Consider the following 21,323-nt stretch of genomic DNA (forward strand, 5'->3'; position numbering starts at 1 on the left):
TCTTCTTCTAAAAAGAGAAAGCGTGGAGATGACCCATTAGAGATCTTTAAAATTGTGAAAGGTTTTAATAGAGTGTGTTGTAATATGCCTTTCAGGGATTGCAGCATGACATCACTAGAAAGGAAGTGTGTCGTGCGATCAAGTTTTAGTTTCACTTTTGCTTTTAAACAGAGAACACACAAGCACAATTCTGCTGCTTCAAGCTTTATATCTATGTATATCTGTTCACATGGGCCTAGTCTAAATAAATGAACCCACAATGTGTTTACACAATCAGTTATGAGTGATTGGTCCTTTTATATCATTATAACAACATGACAGAGTGAATTTTTTAAAAATTCATTCATGGGATGTATGGTTTGCTGGCAGGGGCAGCATTTATTGTCCATATCTAGTTGCCATTGAGAAGGTGGTGGTGAGCTTCCTTCTTGAACCGCGACAGTCCATGTGGTGTAGGTACACCCACAGTGCTGTTAGGGAGGGAGTTCCAGCGACAGCTGAGGAACTGTGACATATTTCCAAGTCAGAATAACGAAATGAGGAAGCACCCAGCAGGGCAGCTTACTGTACAAAAGCCAGGATAATGTTCTGTCATAGGGGACCTATCAGAAATGTATATCATGTGCACTGTGTGCTGTTTTTTGTTTCAGTTTGCTAGTGGACTTGGTATCCCTGATGAATAAACAACTAAAACGGAGTGGTCAGCAGAGCACCACGTACGAGCCTGCGATCATCAAAGCAACAGCAAAGTTTCGAGACAAGTCCAGCCATGTGCGGATTTATTGCAATGATTACAGAGTCTCATTTCATTAGCTGCGGGTGTTCAGGCTGTGAGGTCTCGGCAGTCAAGGAGCCAGAAGTGTGGTTTGAGGAAGGATCTCCACCGAACAGATGGGACTCTTCACAGTTGGCCATCAGCCACATCGTAATACTCTGCATAGCAAAGAACAGATATCGGTTACTTTCAAAAGGAACTCATGGAAATTGCTAAGAGTTGTATAAGCCTAATTGGAAAATATACTGTACTATCTCTTCTTTCCTTGGAGATTTACAACTTACACTTATATAACACCTTTAATAGAGTAAAGATCCCAAGGCATTTCACAAGAGTATGAACAGATGAAAATGGACACTAAGGCAAAAGAGACATTAAAGAAAGAAAGACTTGCATTTTTATAGCACTTTCTGGACCACCAGGCACCCAAAGTGCTTTGCAGCCAATGAAGTACTCTTTGAGGTGTGGTCACTGTTGTAATGTAGGAAAGGTGGCAGCCAATTTGCACACGGTAAACTTCCACAAACAGCAATGTGATAATGACCATAGAATTATAGAACGGTTACACCATAGAAGGAGACCATTTAACCCATCATGTCTGTGTCAGCTCTCTGCAAGAGTGAGGTGTCTTGTCCCACTCCCCCAACTTTTCCCTGGGGGCCTGCAAATGTTTTCTTTCAGAAATATGTCCATTTCTCTTTTGAAAGCCACAATATGGAATCTGCCCCTACCAGGGAGATTTAAAAAGAGCGGGATCTAGACTCGGAGCTAAAAGCGATGCGAGGACAAAGCTAGAGTTTGGAGGAGAGACAGGGTAGACTGGAGAGGAGAGGCCAGTGAGAGTGGTATCAAAGGGTGGGAAAAACAAAGGCCAAGACCGGAGAGGAAAAGCCAGCGATAGCGGTATATAAGGGTGCAAAAAACACAAGCTGATTCCGGAAAGGAGAGGCCAGTGGGATCAGTATTAAAGGGCACGAAAAACAAAGGCCAAGACCAGGGAAAAGAGGCGTTACCCTCAGGACCTTCGGGCGGTGGAGTTCGAAGTGATGTCACGATTCAAAAAGTGACTCGGCGCAGGAGAGGCAGCTGATTGGTAAGTAGGGTCAGGTGACTACTTCTACATCTACTTTTTCTGCTAATTAAACTGCTCCAGTCCGTTAGCTTAAACAAAATAAGGTGAGGACTTTGGACTGTCGTGGGAGTGTTTAGAGTGGAATTAGGCCCCTAGCATAGTTAGTATTCTTTAACGAGAGTAACTAATGAGCTTAATCTAAAGCATGGCAGCAGAGCTCACACCTGTGATATGCTCCTCCTGCGCTGTGTGGGAAGTCATGGACACTTCCTTGGCGGCCATGTGTGCAGGAAGTGTGTCCAGCTGCAGCTACTGGCTAACCACACTTCAGGGCTGGAGCTGTGGGTGGATTCACTGTGGAGTGTCAGTGATGCTGATGTTATTGTGGACAGCACGTTCAGTGAGGTGGTCACACCTCAGCTAAAGATTGAACAGGCAGAAAGGGGATGAGTGATCACCAGGTGGAGTAGAGGGATGCAGGTAGTGCAGGAATCCCCTGTGGCCGTCCCCCTCTCTAACAGATTTACCATTTTGGATACTGTTGGGGGAGACGACTTCTCAGGGGAAAGCAACAGGAGCCAAGTCCATGGCACCACGGGTGGCTCTGCTGCACAAGAGGGGAGGAAGAAGAGCGGCAGGGCTGTAGTGATAGGGGATTCAATAGTAAGGGGAATAGACAAGCTTTTCTGCGGCCGCAAAAGAGACCCCAGGATGGTATCTTGCCTCCCTGGTGTCAGGGTCAAGGATGTCACAGAATGCTGTAGGGCATTCTGAAGGGGGAAGGTGAACAGCCAGTGGTCTTGGTACATATTGTTACCACTGACATAGGTAAAAAAAAGGGATGAGGCCCTACAAGCTGAATATAGGGAGTTAGGATGTAAATTACAAAGTAAGACCTCAAAGGTAGTAATCTCAGGATTACTACCAGTGCCATATGCTAGCGAGAGTAGAAATAACAGGATATATCAGATGAATACATGGCTGAAGAAATAGCATTGCGGGGAGGAATTCAGATTCCTGGGAGATTGGGATCAGTTCTGGGGAAGGTGGGGCCAGTGCAAACAGGAGGGGCTGCATCTGGGCAGGACCAATGTGCTCAGGGTGGGGGGTGGGGGGGAGTGTTTGCTAGTGCAGTTGGGGAGAGGGTTTAAACTAGAATGGCTGGGGGGTGGGAATCTGAGCAGGAAGACAGAGGAGGGGGAAACAAGGATAGAAACAAAAGGCAGAAAAGTAAGAAGCAAATGTGGAAGGCAGAAAAAACAAGGAAGAAAAACAAATGGGGTCATAGTGCAAAATAAAGCTAAGATGACTAACAAGGTTAAAAAGACAAATCTAAAGGCATTGGATCTTAATGCATGGAGCATTTGAAATGAGGTAGATGAATTAACAGCGCAAATAGATATAAACGGTTATGATATAGTTGCAATTACAGAGACATGGCTGCAGGGTGACCAAGGATGGGAACTAAGCATCCAGGGGTATCCAATATTTAGGAAGGATAGACAAATAGGGAAAAGGAGATGGGGTAGCATTGTTAGCAAAGGAGGAAATCAATGCAATTGTGAGGAAGTATATTGGTTCAGAAAATCATGATGTGGAATCTATTTGGGTGGAGATAAGAAACACCAAGGGGCAGCCAAAAGTTGGTGGGGGTTGTTTACAGGTCCCCAAACAGTAATGGAGCTGTGAGGGAAGGTATTAAGCAGGAAATTAGAGACACATGGAACAAGGGTACAACTGTAATCATGGGTGACTTTAATCTACATATAGATTGGACAAACCAAACTAGCAATAACACTGTGGAGGAGGATTTCCTGGAGTGTGTACATGATGGTTTTTTAGACCAATACATTGAGGAACCAACTAGAGAGCAGGCTATCCTAGACTGGGTATTGTGTAATGAGAAAAGATTCATTAACTATCTTCCTTGGGGAAGAGTGACCATAAAATGATTGAATTGTTCATTAGGATGGAGAAGAAGTTGAATCTGAAACTAGGGTCCTGCAACTAAATAAAGGGAACTACAAGGGTATGAGGTGCGAGTTGACAATGATGGATTGCCTAATGTACTAATAGAGTTTTCGGTGGATAAGTAATGGCTAATATTTAAGGAACATATGCATGAATTACAACAATTATTCATTCCTGTTTGACATAAAAATAAAATAGGGAAGGTGACTCAACAATGGCTTACAAAAGAAATTAGTGATAGTATTAGATCCAAAGAGGAGACATATAAAATTTGCAAAAAAAAGCAGCAAGCCTGAGGATTGGGAGCAGTTTAGAATTCAGCAAAAGTGGACAAAAAGATTGATCAAGAAGGGGAAAATGGCATATGAGAGTAAACATGCAAGGAACATAAAAACTGTTTGTAAAAGCTTCTATAAATATGCGAAGAGAAAAAGATTAGCAAAGACAAATGTAGATCCCAAACAGTCAGAAACGGGGGGGAAATTATAATGGAGAACAAAGAAATGGCAGAAAAATTGAACACATATTTTGGTTCTGTCTTCACAAAAGAGAACTTAAGTAATTTCCCAGAAATTTTAGGGAACCAAGGGTCTAGTGAGAGGGAGGAATTGAGGAAAATCAGTATTAGTTAAAAAAATGGTGCTAGAGAAATTAATGGGGTTAAAGGCTGAAAAATCCCCAGGGCCTGATAATCTACACCCCAGAGTATGAAAGGAAGTGGCCCTGGAAATATTGGATGCATTGGTGGTCATCTTCCAAAATTCTATAGACTCTGGAGCAGTTCCATGTAGGGTGGCAAATATAACGCCATTATTTTAAAAAAACAGAATTACAGAGCAGTTAGCCTAACACCAGTAGTGGGGAAAATGCTAGAGTCTATTATAAAAGACGTGGTAACAGAAAGGATTAACAAGATTAGACAAAGTCAGCATGGGTTTATGAAAGGGAAATCATGCTTAACTAACCTACTGGAGTTTTTTGAGGGTAACTAGTAGAATAGATAAGGGAGAACCAGTGGATGTGGCATATTTGGATTTCAAGAAGGCTTTTGATAAGGTCCCACATAAGAGGCTAGTGGGCAGAATTAAAGCTCATGGGATTGGGGGTAATATCCTGGCATGGATTGAAAATTGGTTGACAGACCAGAAACCGAGAGTGGGAATAAATGGATCTTTTTCCGGGTGGCAGGCAGTGACTAGTGGGGTACCATAGGGATCGGTGCTTGGGCCCCAACTATTCACAATATATATAAATGACTTGGATGAGGCAACCAAATGCAATATTTCTAAGTTTGCTGATGACACAAAACTGGGCGGGGTTGTGAGGAGGATGCAAGGAGGCTTCAGGGCGATTTCGACAAGTTGAGTGTGTGGGCAAACACATGGCAGATGCAGTATAATGTGTATGAATATGAAGTTATACACTCGGTGTCATAAACGGCAAACGGTGATTTTTGGGAAATGTGGATGTACAAAGGGATCTGGGTGTCCTTGCACACCAGTCAATGAAAGTAAATAGGTGCTGCAAGCAATTATGAAGGCAAATGATATGTTGGCCTTCATTGCAAGAGGATTTGAGTTCAGAAGTAGAGATGCCTGATTGCAGTTATACAGGGCCTTGGTGAGACCACACCTCGAGTATTGCATGCAGTTTTTGGTCTCCCTACCTAAGAAAGGATACACTTGCCAGCGAGGGAGTGCAGCGAAGGTTCACTGGGCTGATACCAGGGATGGCAGCACTGTCAGATGAGGAGAGTTTGGTTCAACTGGGCCTGTATTCACTGGAGTTTAGAAGAATGAGAGGGGATCTGATTGAAATGTATAAAATTCTAACAGGGCTAGATAGACTGGATGTAGGGAGGATGTTTCCCCTGGTTGGGGAGTCTAGAACCAAAGGTCACAGTCTCAGGATATGGGGCAGGTCATTTGGGACTGAGATGAGGAGAAACTTCTTCATTCAGAGGGTAGTTAACCTGTGGAATTCTCTACCACAGGAGGCTGTGGAGGCCGGGTCACTGAGTATATTCATGAAAGAAATTGATAAATTTTTGGATACTAGGGGCATCAAGGGGTATGGAGAGAAAGCGGGAATATGGCGTTGAGATAGAGGATCAGCCATGATCATATTGAATGGTGGAGCAGGCTCGAAGGGCTAAATGGCCTACTCCTCCTAGTTTCTATGTTTCTATGCTCTCGGACAGTGCATTCCAGATCCTAAGCACTCACTGTGTAAAACTGTTTTCCCTCATGTCACCATTGCCATCGCTTCTTTTACCTATCGCCTCTGCTTCTTGATCTTTCTGCCAATGGGAACAGTTTCATCCTGTCTATTCTATCCAAACCCTTCATGATTTTGAACACCTCTATCAAATCTCCTCTTAATCTCCTCTTCTCCAAGGAGAGTAGCCCCAACTTCTCCAATGTATCTAAGTAACCAAAGTTCCTCATCACTGGAACCGTTCTCATAAATCTTTTCTGCACCCCTTCTAATGTCTTCACATCCTATCTATAGTGTAGTGCCCAGAACTGGATGCAATACAGGGGCTGAACAAGCATCTTATACAGGTTTATCATAACTTCCTTGCTTTTTTACTCTACATCCTGACTTTTAAAGCCTAGGATCCTGTATACTTAACTAACCACGTTCTCAATCTGTCCTGCCACCTCAATGATTTGTGTACATACATCCCAGGTCCCTCTCTTCCTGCACCCACTTTAGGATTGTACCCTTTATTTTATGTCACTTTTCCGCATTCTTCCTATCAAAATGAATCACTTAATTCTTCTCTGCTTTAGATTTCACCTGCCACTTGGCTGTTCATTCCACCAGCCTTTCTATGCCCTCTTGAAGTTTGTCACTATCCTCCTCAGTACACAATACTTCCAAGTTTTGTGTTATCCGCAAATCTTGAAATTGCACCCTGTGCACTGAAGTCTAGGTTATTTCATATGCATCAGGAAAAGAAAGGGCTTAATACTGACTCCTGGAGAACTCCACTATATACCTTTCTCCAGTATGAAAAACCATCCATTCACCACTACTTCTGTTGTCCATCATTCCATCATTCAGCCAATTCCATATCCATGTTGCTAATGTCACTTTTATTCTATGGGCTTCAACTTTGCCGACAAACCTGTTATGTGGCACTTTATCAAATGCCTTCTGAAAGTCCATGTCTACATCAACCGCATTACCTCATCAACTCTCTCTCTTACTTCATTCATCAAAAAACTCAAGCAAGTGAGTTAAACACGATTTGTCCTTAACAAATCCATGCTGGCTTTCCTTCGTTAATCCGCATTTGTCCAAGTGACTGTTAATGTTGTCTGAATATCCAAGTAATCTGTTTTTGCAATGTTTATTGAGGGCTACATACTGTCCGGGACACCAGGGAGAACGATTCCGTTCCCTTCTTCAAAAGGCTGTCATGGGATCTTTTAAGTTGACTCGAGAAGCAGTCAAAGACTTGCTGCAAGAGGCAGATTTTCAGGTCTTTAAGGGAAAGCAAGTTTAGGGAAGTAATTTCAGAGCACAGCGCCTTGGCAGCTGAAGCCATGTCCTCCAGTTGTGGATGAAGTGAGTGGGAGATGTACTAAATGCTGGAGTTGGGAGGAGTGTAGCTACCTCCGAGGAGGAGGGATGCAAGCCCCTTTGTATTCTACAGCAATATCTGTGTTATAATTGAAACACATGTTTAACATGACTGTCCTGGATAACCTGTACAAATAATAAGAAGGAACAAAGGCAGTGACTGAACTTGATTTCTCCGCACATTTCTCCCTCCCCTGATTTCCCTGTGCCTCTCGTCTTTCCCTTCAGTGAAACATTTGCCTCTAGTGAGGGAATCCAGAACATGGGGCTATAATCTTCAAAATTGAGGTCGGCCATTGAGGGGAGATGCCAGGAAGTACTTCACATATAGAGAATTGGAAATCTCAACTCTCTTCCACCAAATAGTTGTGGTTATGGGCGGATCAATTGAGATTGAAGTTGGAGAGATTTTTGTTTGGTAAGGACATCAAGGGATATGGATCAACGTCAACTAAATGAAACTGTACAGGTCGCCCATGAACCAATTGAATGGAAGCGCAGACTGAAGGGGTTGAATGGCCCTGGAGTGCTCCTCTGTTCACTTCCCCAAGTCAGTGGGCAGAATTTTGCCGTCGGTGAGCAGGGGGCGGGGCCTGCTCGCCAATGTGGGATGACATCCGGCGGAACACCCGACATCATCCTGCCCCATTTAAATCTTCAGGAAGACAGGGGCGCAGCAAAATCAGCTGTGCACCCACTGACTGGTCAATGGCCAATTAAGGCCATTGACAGGATCATTGAAACAATTAAAGGACCTGCCCGTCCAACCTTAAGGTTAGCGGGTCGGCCAGGAGCCCCGGCGGGGAATAGAGAAAACATGAAACCTCATCCACCGGTGGGATGAGGCTTCATGCAGCGTTTAAAATAGATTAATAAAGTAATAGTGTAAATTATGAACAAGTCCCATCTCATGTGACATTGTCACATGAGGGGGACATATTAAGGAATTATTTTTTTTCTATTTTTAAAATTGTCAGCGATCTCCCTGAGGCAGCACTTAGCCTCAGGGAGATGTGCGCATGCACGACAAAGCGCACTCTCGCTTTTGGGGAATCCCCAACCCCCGCCTGCACAGGAAGAGCACAGCGCTTCCCGGCAGACGTCACGCTGGGCGGGCCTTAATTGGTCCGCCCACATAAAATGGCGGCGGGGCCCACTTCTCTGGCGGGGATTGGCTCCCTGCCCACTGGAGATTGAGTCAGGCCCGCCCGCTCGGTGGGCAGAAAATTCTGCCCAGTGTGTTTCAGTAGCTGACTGGCTCTGCGAATAGCTGACTATTCACACGTTGTAGGCCAGTGCCACTCAATGTAACTCTGGGGTTGTTTGCAGGCTTCCTCCTCCCTGCTTCTAACTCTCTGCTCCATGACTCTTTGGGTCTCAATTCGCGGCTCATCACCAGATGTGTGGGAGCAGGGCAGGTAACCATGTGGCTGAGTGAAGACCCGTACCCAGGATGCTCGGCTATATTTATGGGTGCCCCACTAGGCATGAATGCAGTTTTTTGTCAATTATTTGTTTTGTTATATGTTGTTGTTGTATTATCTGTAAATATATGTAAAGAGCTAGGAACTAATTGTTATATGTAAGTGTTTCAGGGGTCCACGTTTCATAGCTGCACCAGAGACTCATGTGGAGTGTAACAGAACCAGTTCAAACCAGTCCTCCTTGTACAAGACATCATGGCAAGTTCTGATCTTTCCAAGCTTAACGTGTGATTATTACCAATATCTGGGAACTAAAAGACAACAGGAACACAGCATTATTATGTAGAATGAAACATGTTACAGGCCTTTTTTTTATACATTTTACTTTATGCTGGTATTTTAATGGATTTTGGCATCAGGGGACTGAAGAATTCTTACTCTGAGCCCTGGCCTTTTGGATGTTTGGGATGAGATTTTAGGGAGGGAGAGAATTAAAAAGAACAATTGCTGCTCAGAAATTTAGCCTTTGGGAAAACAAATCAGAAAATGGGCACGTTATACTTTTAACATTGGAACTATCAAGGTGAAGGGAAGGCCCCATGGTGCAGGAGAACAGCGTAGTAAAAGACAGGAGGAATCCGGTTATGGTGTTACACAATGCCAAACCTAGATTTTAAAGACCCAAAGATATTTTCAAGGCCTGTGGATGGGATGGGGAGGAGGAGGAGTGTGGGAAACAAGGGAACTGCCCAATTCTGAGGCACCTTGGGGAGTCTGGCTTGGGCCAAGTTATAGTTAAAGGCGACAGTCTTTTAACAGTGACTGTAAGGGAGATTACTTCGGATGGGGAAGCTTAGACAGTACTAGGCAGGAGCACAAGGTAATTCATGTTGTTTCAGCCTACCTGAAGCTGGACGCACATCAGCCCCAACTGTCCCTGTGGCGCTTGGCGGTGGGGGTGGTGGCACAGATATCCTAGGAGAAAATCCAAAAGCGTCTGGTTAATGATGAGCCCATTCTAGCGACTGAAGCAACTGTGGCCAACTGGCCCTATATTCATTGCCAAGTTTACCAGTTTATCCCACTGAGTCGGTTGAGGCAGAAGCATTGAATGTTTTTAAGGCAGCGGTAGATAGATTCTTGATAATCAAGTTGGTGAAAGGTTATTGGGGTAGGCAGGAATGTGAAGCTGAGGTTAAAATCAGATCATCCATGATCTTGTTAAAAGGGGGAGCAGGCTCGAGGGGCCGAGTGGCCTACTCCTGCTCCTAAATTACATGTTCATAGGTATGTTTGACAGTTTTACCAGGGGCAGAGCCAAGTTTACCAGCTCCATGTGGCCATGCATAAAGTTTATCCACTGCATGGGACTTGGAAAGACAGGTTCGGATACAATTGAAAATGAAGCGAGGTCAAGTTTTTGCTGAGGAGGAGATCATTTGGAAGATTTGCTTTGCTTTGAGTGGGGAGCCTCAGATACATATTCACTGGTTTTACCTGATGTGTTATCGCTCGATTGAAATTGAAACACTTTTCATTTCAGGATCTAATTTTTTTTTTGTTTGGCGAGATATGTGTCATTTTACATGTGGAAAATTGTACAATTGACAATAGGAGAAAGTTAAAACAGGTTGGTCCAAATCTTACAGTTAACGCCACAGTGTGTCTTTGCCGCTGTCCATGATGATTTCAGCCAGGACTCCTGACCCCAGCTGAAGCATCGATGGGTCAGTGCGACCATCCACAGGGAAGGCCGTCAGGCACAAGAGAAGGTTGGTGAAGACCAGACACACCCCCCTTTTTCACAATTGTAATTACCGCATTCAAGAAAATCTTTAAAGTTCTCAAGTCTTTCAGTGGGTGAATGGGTCAGAGAGATAGTTGGGTGGGGGTCAGAGAGTAGTGGGGTGGGGTTGGGGGGTAATAGGATGGGGTTTGGGGTAGTTAGATGTGGTCCGAGATAGTCAGAAGGGGTAGTCAGGTAGGATTGGGGAATAGTGAGCTCGGAGGTAGTGGGGTGGGGTCAGGTAGGGTTGGGGGTTAGTGGGGTGGGGTTGGGAGTAATGGGTTGAGGGTAGTTAGATGTAGTCGGGTAACCGGAAGGCATAGTCTGGTAGGATTGGGGGTAGTGAAGTGGGGTTGGGAGATAGTGGGGTGGGTCAGGGATAGTTGGGTAGGGTTGGAAGGTGGTGGGGTGGTGTTGGTTGTTGGGGTAGTTGGGAGGGGTCGGAGATAGTCAGATGGGGTCAGGGGTAGTCAGGAGGGACAGTCAGGTGGGGTTGGGGGAATGATTTGGTGGTGGTTGGTTGTGGTGCTCAGTTCAGTTACACTGGCTAATCACTGAGTTAGACCAGTTATTACCCAGTGTAACATTTCCAGGGTATGTATACAGGCATGTCCTGTGTATCCAGCCCAAGTCTCTGACACTGAGCTCAGCGTTGAAGACTTTCACAGAGGTATCCAGGCAGTGGAAATCAGCCCATCAGGAGTTTAAACTTATCGGGCAATTTCGAGGTTTCAATGGTACAGATATGGGAAGATTTGGGACAATGTGTTTTTCCAGCATCCATACTTCATAGGCTGTTTTCATGGTTACAGAGATTTTTCTGTTAACATGGTGCCATTCGAAGAACAGGTTGTTCTCCTGATGTCCCAGCTAGTCAGACCGATTGGCAGCTTATCCCATTTGCAGTTTGTGGGACTGGCTGTCCAGTCATGTTTGATGTTAGATCAGGCCCCATACATCAGAGAGATTCCAGTCCACACCCATGCTGGGCATGGATGTTTGTAGCCTGGGGGAAGCAGTGACTATAGCTGCTTGCCTCTCTTCCCTGGTCTTGACCTGGTGGTCTGTGAGATGGAGCAGGCAACATTCCCCAAAATGCCTGAAGCCTTCTGTGGCTAGTGGGCACCATAAGGATTAGCGTATTGGGTAGACACTTGCATTAATATTGAGATTTAGTTCTGCAAGATTCCTTTGCCTTTTTTGTGATTGGACTGCAGTGCGTTATTTTAATCCCCTATCAGATTAATTGGATTGTGCATTATTCTGTACCAATGCTGCTCTTCAAAAGGGGCACAGGTGAGGCTGACCTCTGTCAAATGTCTCTAGGGTAACCCGGTGCCCCCTTTATTGGTCCAACTGAAATATGTCTAACTGGGAATCGGCCTCTTCACCTGCTGAGAATAGGAGGGCAGGGTGGGATAAAACAGAGTGGGGCTGGGATTGAGTGCTTTAGTTACTAGACATTGAACGGGTTGTCATGTTGCCCTGATGATGAGTGCTGGGCCAAAGAGAATGTAATATTCCACTGAAAGCGACTTAACTCAGACTCTACATAGATTCAGAGAGCAACAACAATTGGAATCCTAGGACATAAATGATGAATGGGCGCATCTTATTCTGCCTGTGGACTCTTTGTCCATGTTGTGGGAGGGAGGGGGGGGGTGGGTGATGGCCCTAAGTGCTGTCACTCTGAAGGGCATGATGCTGTATGACCCAACCTGGAGTAATCCCACCCGGTCACAGCCAGAAGACAACAGTGAGTCTTGGGGTGAGGGGCAGCTATTTCTCCCAATCCCAGCCATGCAGTTAGGAGACAAGCCCAGCCGGCAGGCCCTGGGCTGGATCTGAAAGCAGAATTTCCACCAAACAGCCTCTATTAAAGGGGAGCAATTTGCACATGATTAGGAAACATGAAAAAGGAAACATTACTTGTGTGTATGTAGAGCCTTTCATGACCACTGGATGTCTCACAGCACTTTACAGCCAATGAAACACTTTTGAAATATGGTCACTTTTGTAATGTAGAAAACATGTGTCAGCCATTTTGTGCACAGCAAGATCCCACAAACAGCAATGTGATAACAACCAGATAACCTGTTTTTGTGATGTTGATTACAGAATAAATATTGGCAAAGATACCAGGGAGAACTCCCCTGTTCTTCTTCGAAAGAGTGCCATGGGACTTTGACAGCCACCTGAGAGGGCAGATGACATTTTGTTTGAAAGCCAGCACTTCCAGCAGTGCAGTACTCCCTCAGTGGGACTTGAACCCACAACATGCTGATTCGGAGGTGAGAGAGATACCAGCTGAGACATAGCTGGCACTAAGACCTGGGCAAAAACAGAATTACCTGGAAAAACTCAGCAGGTCTGGCAGCATCGGCGGAGAAGAAAAGACTAAGACCTGGGCCCTGGTTTTGTTGTGTGCAAGAAATCACTATCCAGTGGTCTTCACAAACAGAGTGAAGTGTTAAATGATGAAGGGCATCATCTAAGTACCTGATAAATCAACAGAAATAGTTCAGCAAATGCATAAACACTTTAAATATCTTACAAAAGCAAAATATGCTGGAAATCTGAAATAAGAACAAAAATTGCTGGAAAAGCTCAGCAGGTCAGACTGCATCTGCGGAGAGAAACAGAGTTAACGTTTCAGGTCAATGAGCTTTCGTCAGAAGTGAAGAGAGATGGAAATGTAAGAGTTTTTAAACCAGCGGAAGGGGGTGGAGGAGTCAGGAAGAACAAAGGAGAAAGTTTGTGATAGGGTGGAGGGCAGGAGAGATTAAATAACAAAAGATTTCATGATGCAACAGGAATGGATATAATATAGAAACAAAGGTTGCGTCCAAATGAGGTGTGAATTGCTACAGAAAATAAATATATAAATATCTTTCTTTGCTTCGTTCGCTGTTGTCCCCTTTTCTTCTTTATGACCTGCACTAGAGTATTTTCCATGTGATTGACAGTCTGAAGGTGCTTGCTCCAAGAGGCTACACATGTCTAGACAGTGAATGGAAGACCTAATTACTTGTCCTGGAATTCTTTAGTAAACCACTAATACAGGCAAAGTGGGCTGAATGGCCTCCTCCAGAGCTGTAAACAACAATTTGCATCACTATGACCCCTGATACCTATTGAAAGCCTTATTTGTGCCTGTGCAATGAAGTTGGTGAATATCATCAAAACAGTGTCAGGAGAGAAGCTGATCTTTCATCTAAACGTTTGCCCCAATATTTGTCTTTCCAGAAAATGCTGAGGCAAATTTGGGGAACGAAAGAATGTACAGTGAATTAACATCATTTGCTGAAGCTCACAGGTGTTAGTTATTTATTGTTGGACAAGTATATACAAAATATGATTAGTATGCCTGAGGAATGATTTTAGGATCTTGGACACTCAATTGGGAAGACATGCTCAAACAGAGCATGAATAGGAGATAAAAGCCTAGATTTTCCAGTCAGACAAAATCCTGAATGAGAACAGTTGTGTCTAATCAAATGTTGTCACCCTTCAAGGCAGCCTCCAGGGTTAGCCAGTGCAGGAGGTGCTCCCCCTAGTGTTGCAGTGTCAACTGGTGCAGCCTTGTATTCATATCACAACTTTAACATAATAAATCGTCCCAAAGCACTTCATAGGAAGCATAATTTGACACTGAGACACATGAGATATTGGGGCAGAGGACCAAAAGCTTGCTCAAATGCTTTAAGGAACATTTAAAAGGAGCACACAGAGGTGGAGAGGGTTAGGAGGGAATTCCAGAGCTTAGGGCCTAGGCAGCTGAAGTCACAGCTACCAATAGTGAAGTGATTAAACTTGGGCATATGCAAGAACCCATCCAAAGTGAGGCAATTTGTGAACACAATGGGTATGCAGGAGCAGACCAAAAGTCTCAAAGGCAACAGGTTTGGTAAGAGACTAAATGCTTTAAAATGGGTGTAAAGATTGTATTCATAAATGTAGCATTAAATCAACAATGTGATGTGTTGCAACCTTGGACTACCTTGCCAAGGTCAAAGCTGACCTGTTGTTTCTACAGGAGTGTGCGATACCGCACCTCAGCTCCTACAGGCAATGGTCACGATGGTGGGTCCCTTGGGCCATCAATCTGGTCGGGAGGAAAGGACTCTCGTTCCTCCGGCCTGGGTATTCTGCTGCGGGAAGGCAGCTTCACCGTCTCCCAGGTTAAGGAGGTGGTGGTCGGGCGCCTCCTCATAGCAGACGTAATGTACAAGAACGCTCTACTCCGGTTAATTAACGTCTACGCCCCATCACAAGGGGCTGAACGGCTGGTGGTTTTTCAGCAGCTCCCACTGCTGCTGGTGACCTCCAGGCCGGTCATTCTGGGCGGTGACTTCAATTGCATCATCAATGCGGCTGGACGATCCAGCAGGGCCGACAGCAGATTGGACGCTACATCCAGATCCCTGATGGAAACAGTTAAGGATGCCAAGCTGCACGACGTCTTCAGCAACCCTGCAGATGGAGCGCAGCGTAGATACACATGGTCGCGGCCTGACGGGTCCGTCTGTTCCAGGATAGATTTCCTGTTTGTGTCCTGTGCATTCGCAGTCAGATCCACTGACGTCAAACCGGTGCTCTTCTCTGACCACTGCCTCCTACTAGCTGACTATCACTTAGAGAAGGACCAGAGGGTTGGCAGGGGGGCATGGAAGCTAAACGTGCAACTGCTGACCCCAGAGAACATTGAGGAGCTCAAGAGGGATTACAAAGGTTGGAGAACCATGAAACCCCTCTTTGAGTCACTGACACACTGGTGGGAAGCGATCAAGGGAAACATCAAGAGGTTTTTCACTCTCAAAGGCACCCAAAAAGCTAGAAAGGAACAGAGGGAAATGTCCCAACTCCAGAAAAACATGCAGAACCTGCTCTGGCTGCAGTCGATGGGGGTCGATGTCAAGGAGGTACTCCAAAAGGTGAAGAGCCAGCAAGCTTCACTCTTTGCATCGGAGGCCTCTAAGATCATCTTCCATTCCAGAGTCCGCTCCGTGGAGCAGGATGAGACGTGCTCACGTTTCTTCTTCCAAAAGGTACACAGAGAGAGCTCTGTGATCAGCAGCCTGAAGGAAGAAGACAGCTCAGTAAAGTCATCGCAGTCCAACATTTTGAGGATCAGCAAATCCTTTTATGCCAGATTGTATGACGTGAAGCCCACAGACAGCACGGCCTCCCAGTCCTTCCTGTCCTCTATCAGGGATGTCTTGGACGACAGTACATGGGAAAGAATGGACAAACCGATAACTCCTGTCGAACTGACTAAGTCCCTTGAGTCCTTCGAGAGGAGTAAGACTCCCGGAAGCGACGGCTTGCCGGTGGAGTTGTATTCAGCTCTGTGGGACTGGATCGGCCCGGACCTGCTAGAAGTGTACGAGAGTATGCTCCTGGACGGCAGCATGTCAGAATCCATGAGGAAAGTCATCATCACCCTCATCTACAAGCACAAGGGGACAAGGGAGGAAATTAGAAATTGGCGACCCATTTCACTGTTGAATGTGGACTATAAGATTCTGTCCAAGGTCATCACCATTCAGGTCAAGTCCGCTCTGGAATTGGTGATCCACTCTGACCAGACCTGCACTGTGCCGGGCAGGAAGATCTCTGACAGCCTCGTGCTGCTCAGGGATACGATTGCCTATGTACAGGACAGGGGTGTAGACACCTGCCTCATCAGCCTGGGTCAGGAGAAGGCCTTTGACAGAATATCGCATACCTACATGGTGGTTGTGCTGTCCAAAATGGGGTTTGGGGAGGGAATTCGCAATTGGATCCAACTGCTCTACACTAACATCAGTAGCGCAGTCTCAATCAATGGGTGGGAATCAGATAGCTTTCCTATTAAATCTGGAGTCAGGCAGGGCTGCCCTCTCTCCCCTGTCCTGTTTGTGTGTGGCATAGAACCCTTTGCTGAGTCCATCAGGAAGGATCCGGGTATAAGAGGAGTGACGATCCCAGGCAGTGGAGGCACTCAGGTCAAAGCCTCCCTGTACATGGACGATGTCGCCGTCTTCTGTTCGGATCCGCTGTCGGTGCGCAGACTGATCCACATCTGTGACCAGTTCGAACTGGCCTCGGGAGCCAAGGTAAATCGTGGGAAGAGCGAGGCCATGTTCTTCAGGAACTGGGCTGACCGATCCTTTGTCCCCTTCACAGTCAGGGCTGACGACCTGAAGGTGCTGGGGATATGGTTTGGAGGAACCGGGGCACGTGTTAGAAACTGGAAGGAGCGAGTGTCTATGGTGCAAAGAAAACTTGGGGGCATGTGGGAGCGATGCTCCCTCTCCATTGCGGGTAAGAACCTGGTCATCAGGTGTGAGGCACTCTCGCTGTTGCTGTACGTGGCGCAGGTCTGGCCCATTCCACACTCCTGCGCGATGGCGATCACCCGAGCCATCTTTCGCTTTATCTGGAGGTCGAAAATGGATCGTGTCCGCAGGGACGTGATGTACAAGCCTCTAGATAAGAGGGGAAAAAACGTGCCCAACATTGCCCTCATACTAATGGCCACCTTTGTGTGCAGCTGCATCAAGCGGTGCGTAGACCCTCAGTACGCAAACACCAAGTGTCACTATGTGCTGAGGTTCTCCTTGTCCCCAGTGTCGCGAAGGATGGGTCTGGCCACACTGCCGCGGAACACTCCAAGTAGTTGGGCCGTGCCGTACTACCTGTCCCTCATGGGAAAATTTCTGCAGAGAAACACATTTGACCACAGGTCCATCAGGCAGTGGTCAGCACGTAACGTCCTAGAGGCCCTGAGGGAGAAGGAGAGGGTGGATCCTGTCGGATGGTTCCCCAAGCAAACTGTCAGAGTCATTTGGCAGAATGCCTCATCGCCAGAACTTTCCAACAAGCATCAAAATGTAGCTTGGCTGGAGGTGAGAAAGGCCCTCCCCGTCAGATCCTTCCTACATGCCAGGAGTCTCACCCCCTCTGCAAGTTGCCCTTGAGGTGTCTGTGGTGGGGAAGAGACTGTTGTTCACCTCCTTGTGGATTGTGACTTTGCAAAGAAGGTCTGGAGAGAGATGCAATGGTTTTTGTCGAGGTTCATCCCGAGCAGTTCTGTGACACAGGACTCTGTGCTCTTTGGGCTGTTCCCAAGGACACACATCGAGACAAACATTAATTGCAGCTGGAGGATCATCAACTCGGTGAAAGACGCTCTTTGGTCTGCCTGAAACTTGTCGGTCTTCCAGCGCAAAGGGTAGTCCCCGACCGAGTGTTGCAGACTGGCACATTCCAAGGTCCAGGACTACGTGCTGAAGGATGCACTAAAGCTTGGGGCAGCTGCTGCAAAGGTGCAATGGGGAAGAGTCGCTGTCTAAGACCTTTCTGCCACAGTGCACCGAGGAGCTGGGAACTGTGTAGAGCCCCTCGGGCTGTACAGCTCAAAATGAAAGTCTGCACTGAATACTGATTGTATTATAATTGTATTGAAGCACCTCAGAGCGCAACATGATGTATGTTGATGACTCCAATACCATTGCACTGTCTGACTGTCTGTAATGATCATATTGAAATGATTGTAATATTCATTGATTGTATTGAATAATCTCGTGATCTATGTCTAAAAGTTGAATCTGATTGTACTTTTGTGACGGTAATTTTGAAATGTTTTGGAATGTTCTTCCAGATATTTTATGAACAAAGTATATTTTTCAAAAATAAAAATATGCAAGAGGCCAGAATTTGTGGAATGCACATATCTCGGAGGGTTGTGGGCTGGAAGGGATTAAAGAGATTGCACAGGGCAGGGTTATAGAGTGCTCTGAAAATAAAAATGAATATTTTAAAATCGAGGTGTGACTGAACCAGGAGCCAATGTAGGTCAGAAAGCCTGGGGTGGTGGGAGAACAGGGCTTGGTGAAATAAGGTCCACGGGCAGCAGGGTGTTGGATGACCAGCTAGGTTTGCATTGGAATAGTTGAGTCCAGAGTTAGCAAAGGCACATTGATGGTTTTAGCAGCAGATGAGCTAGTGCAGGAACTGAGTTGGACAATGTTACGGATGTGAGAGCAGTCCCACCCAGCCGGACATCAGGGGAGAGGTGTTGGAGGAGGATGGTGTGGTCAACTGTGTCAAATGCCGCAGAGAGGTTGAGAAGGATGAGGAAGGAAAGTTTACCTTTCTCACAGTCACATGGGTGTCATTTGTGACTCTGCTACAAGCTATTTAGGTACTAGCTTGATACTATCAGGGCTGCAAACCTGATTGGAAGGATACAAATGTGGAGTTCTCAAAATATGGGGGTGTTTTTGGAAGAACACAACAAGGAATTTGGAGAGAAAAAGGAGGTTGGAGGTGAGGTCGAGAGGGGTCAGGGTGTTTTTTGAGAAGGGTGATGAGGGCAGATTTGAAAGTATCTGAAGAGAGAAAACCTTCCACAGTGTCAGCTAACACAGAGATAGGAGGGAAGCTGGGTGGCCAACAGCTTAGTGGAATAGTCAGGAGAACAGGACATGGTGGGCAAGATGAGCTTGGAAGGGAATGAGGGGCAATATGAGAGAAAGTAGAGAAAACTACAGGAGCAGGACAAGGGAAGGTGTTGGGAGCAGGCACTTTGGAGTTCAACCTGGCAAAGGCAGCTGAAGGGATAGTTTTTATCTTAGTGACAAAAAGTCCCTGAGCTTCTCTCAATTGCTGGTGGAGGTGAGAGCGGAAGAGATGGGGGAGGAGGCTTTAAGAAAACAGTTTGCAGTAGCAGGATGATCCTGGAATAATGAGCAGTTTTTGCAGATGAGAGCAGGGCTGGTTAATGTTTTAAGAGATCTGGCCAGATCTGGCGGTGAGTGCGAAATCAGTCTCTGTTCAACTCTGCATCCCTTGTACTCAAGGGAGCAGAAATGAGAGTTGTACTAGCGAATGGTCAGGGTATAACAATAGGGGAGAGGGGTCAAAGGAGGGAGAAAGTGGAAATAGCAGAGCTGGCCTGGAGCCACTGCCAAAATGCACACATGAATGGACACAGAGAAAATACAATTTAGAGCAAAAACAGAAAATGCTGGAAAAACTCAGCAGATCTAATAGCATCTGTGGAGAGAAAGACAGAGTTAACATTTTGAGTCCATATGACTCTTCATCAGAGCACCCACAGTATCCACAGTATTTTGCTTTTCACACAATTTAAAGTCCTGGTTTTGTAACAATTAATAGGATGCGCAAAACCTGTTATTAAACAGGGAATAGAGAGTAGACAATAGGAGGGAGTCAGAGGTCCCATGGTGGTAGATAAAAGGCAATATGGAACATCGACAACTGTTGTCCAATTTCGGAGACAAATGCTTCTATGGATTGGACCCTTTGCTCCGATTTCCCACCCTCATATACTCCCCCTCACTCCCAGGTACACTCCCACATGGAAGTGTTGACATATTTCTCTTCCCCACCTTAGAGGTGCACAGGCCAAATGTAGCACATGGCTGAGATCAGCCAATGTAACATAGAGTAGGATTCTAACCTGAGGCCTTCCTAGCCAATGGTGCTCTACCCATGTCAGGAATGGCGCATAGCCATAGAGCTGCTGATAGAATGCCTTACCAAATCCATTGATCCTAATCCCAATATTACCCCTGGGAGCTTCAAGCCTCCAGTTTTGGGATGCTCCTTGACCCCCATCCTCCAATGCTCTGCAGCCCCTTGTACAATGAAAGTGCTTACATCTCTCTCCGGGGACCCGGAGGTGCATCTCCACTGACATGCCGTACCGTTGGCCTCAGATTCTCTTGCAGTAGTCTCATCATGTGATGTGTCTGAGGTTGGTTCTGGACCTGGGCCTGGGATGGCAGTGTAGGCCAAGAGGGGTATGCAGGGTATGGCCAAGGCTCATAGTGATGGTGATAAACAGTGTCGGGCCCGTCCTCTTCCATTCTGATTGACACTGGGTTCTAAACACAACAAATGAAAGACAACACACTCTCCGACTGATTTCTTAAACCACAGACTTTCTGTCCAACATGTGGAGGTTTCCAAGTTCTAGAATTTTGAATAACTATTGTAATGCTGGGAATTTCAAATGGCTACTGGTGTTACCTGTACAGGTGGAATGAGTCCACATCAGAACAATTCAACAACAACTTTCATTTATATAGCATCTTTGACATGGGAAACCGCCCCAACGACAGTGACAGGAATATTATTAGGTCAAAATTGGCATCAAACCACATAAGGAGGTATTAAGACAGGTGACCAAATGCTTGGTCAAAATGTTAGATGTTAGGGATGGTGTTTAGGAGGAAAGAGAGGTGGAGAGGTTCATGGAGGGAATTCCGAGAGATTTGGATCTGGATAGCTGTAGGACTAGCTGCCAATAGCATCATGAATTTAGTGGGGGGTGCAGAAGAGCCCAGAATTGGAGAAATGCAGTGTTCTCAGGAGGTTGTAAATCTGGAGGAGGTTTGCAGTGCTACAGGCGGATAAGGCCATGGGTGATTTTGAACACAAGGATGAGGTTTTTAAAATTGAGGTTTGCTGGACGGGAATTATGGAGTTTATGGTGTAGACAGCTGAGGTCCTTAATGAGGGGGGTGGCATCTTCCATCATCCCTGTCATATGATGTTTGAGTTGATTAGAGCAAATTAGAGGCATGGATTTGAAAATCAGTGGCCTGTTCCCGAACCCTACTCTGAGGATCAGCTCCCCTCATTGTGGACCCATTGGGTCAATCCATCCTTGGCGTTTGAGTTGTCAACTTT

The 21,323-nt window shown here is 45.9% G+C and overlaps 1 protein-coding gene across 1 annotated transcript in view; it reads right to left on the reverse strand.

Moving 5' to 3' along the window:
* Positions 1-762: 762 nt before the first annotated feature.
* LOC121269198 (proline-rich protein 29-like) overlaps positions 763-21,323 on the reverse strand; it is a 30,161-nt gene continuing 9,600 nt past the window's right edge. The window contains exons 4-6 of the mRNA XM_041173733.1: positions 20,289-20,515; positions 9,738-9,808; positions 763-933 (exon numbers count right to left, since the gene is read on the reverse strand). Of these exons, the coding sequence (XP_041029667.1) occupies positions 902-933; positions 9,738-9,808; positions 20,289-20,515 (330 nt within the window). The 3' untranslated portion in view covers positions 763-901. The remainder of the gene's footprint in view (positions 934-9,737; positions 9,809-20,288; positions 20,516-21,323) is intronic.

This window comes from Carcharodon carcharias, chromosome 23 (assembly GCF_017639515.1).
Source record: "Carcharodon carcharias isolate sCarCar2 chromosome 23, sCarCar2.pri, whole genome shotgun sequence".
Taxonomy (NCBI): domain Eukaryota; kingdom Metazoa; phylum Chordata; class Chondrichthyes; order Lamniformes; family Lamnidae; genus Carcharodon; species Carcharodon carcharias.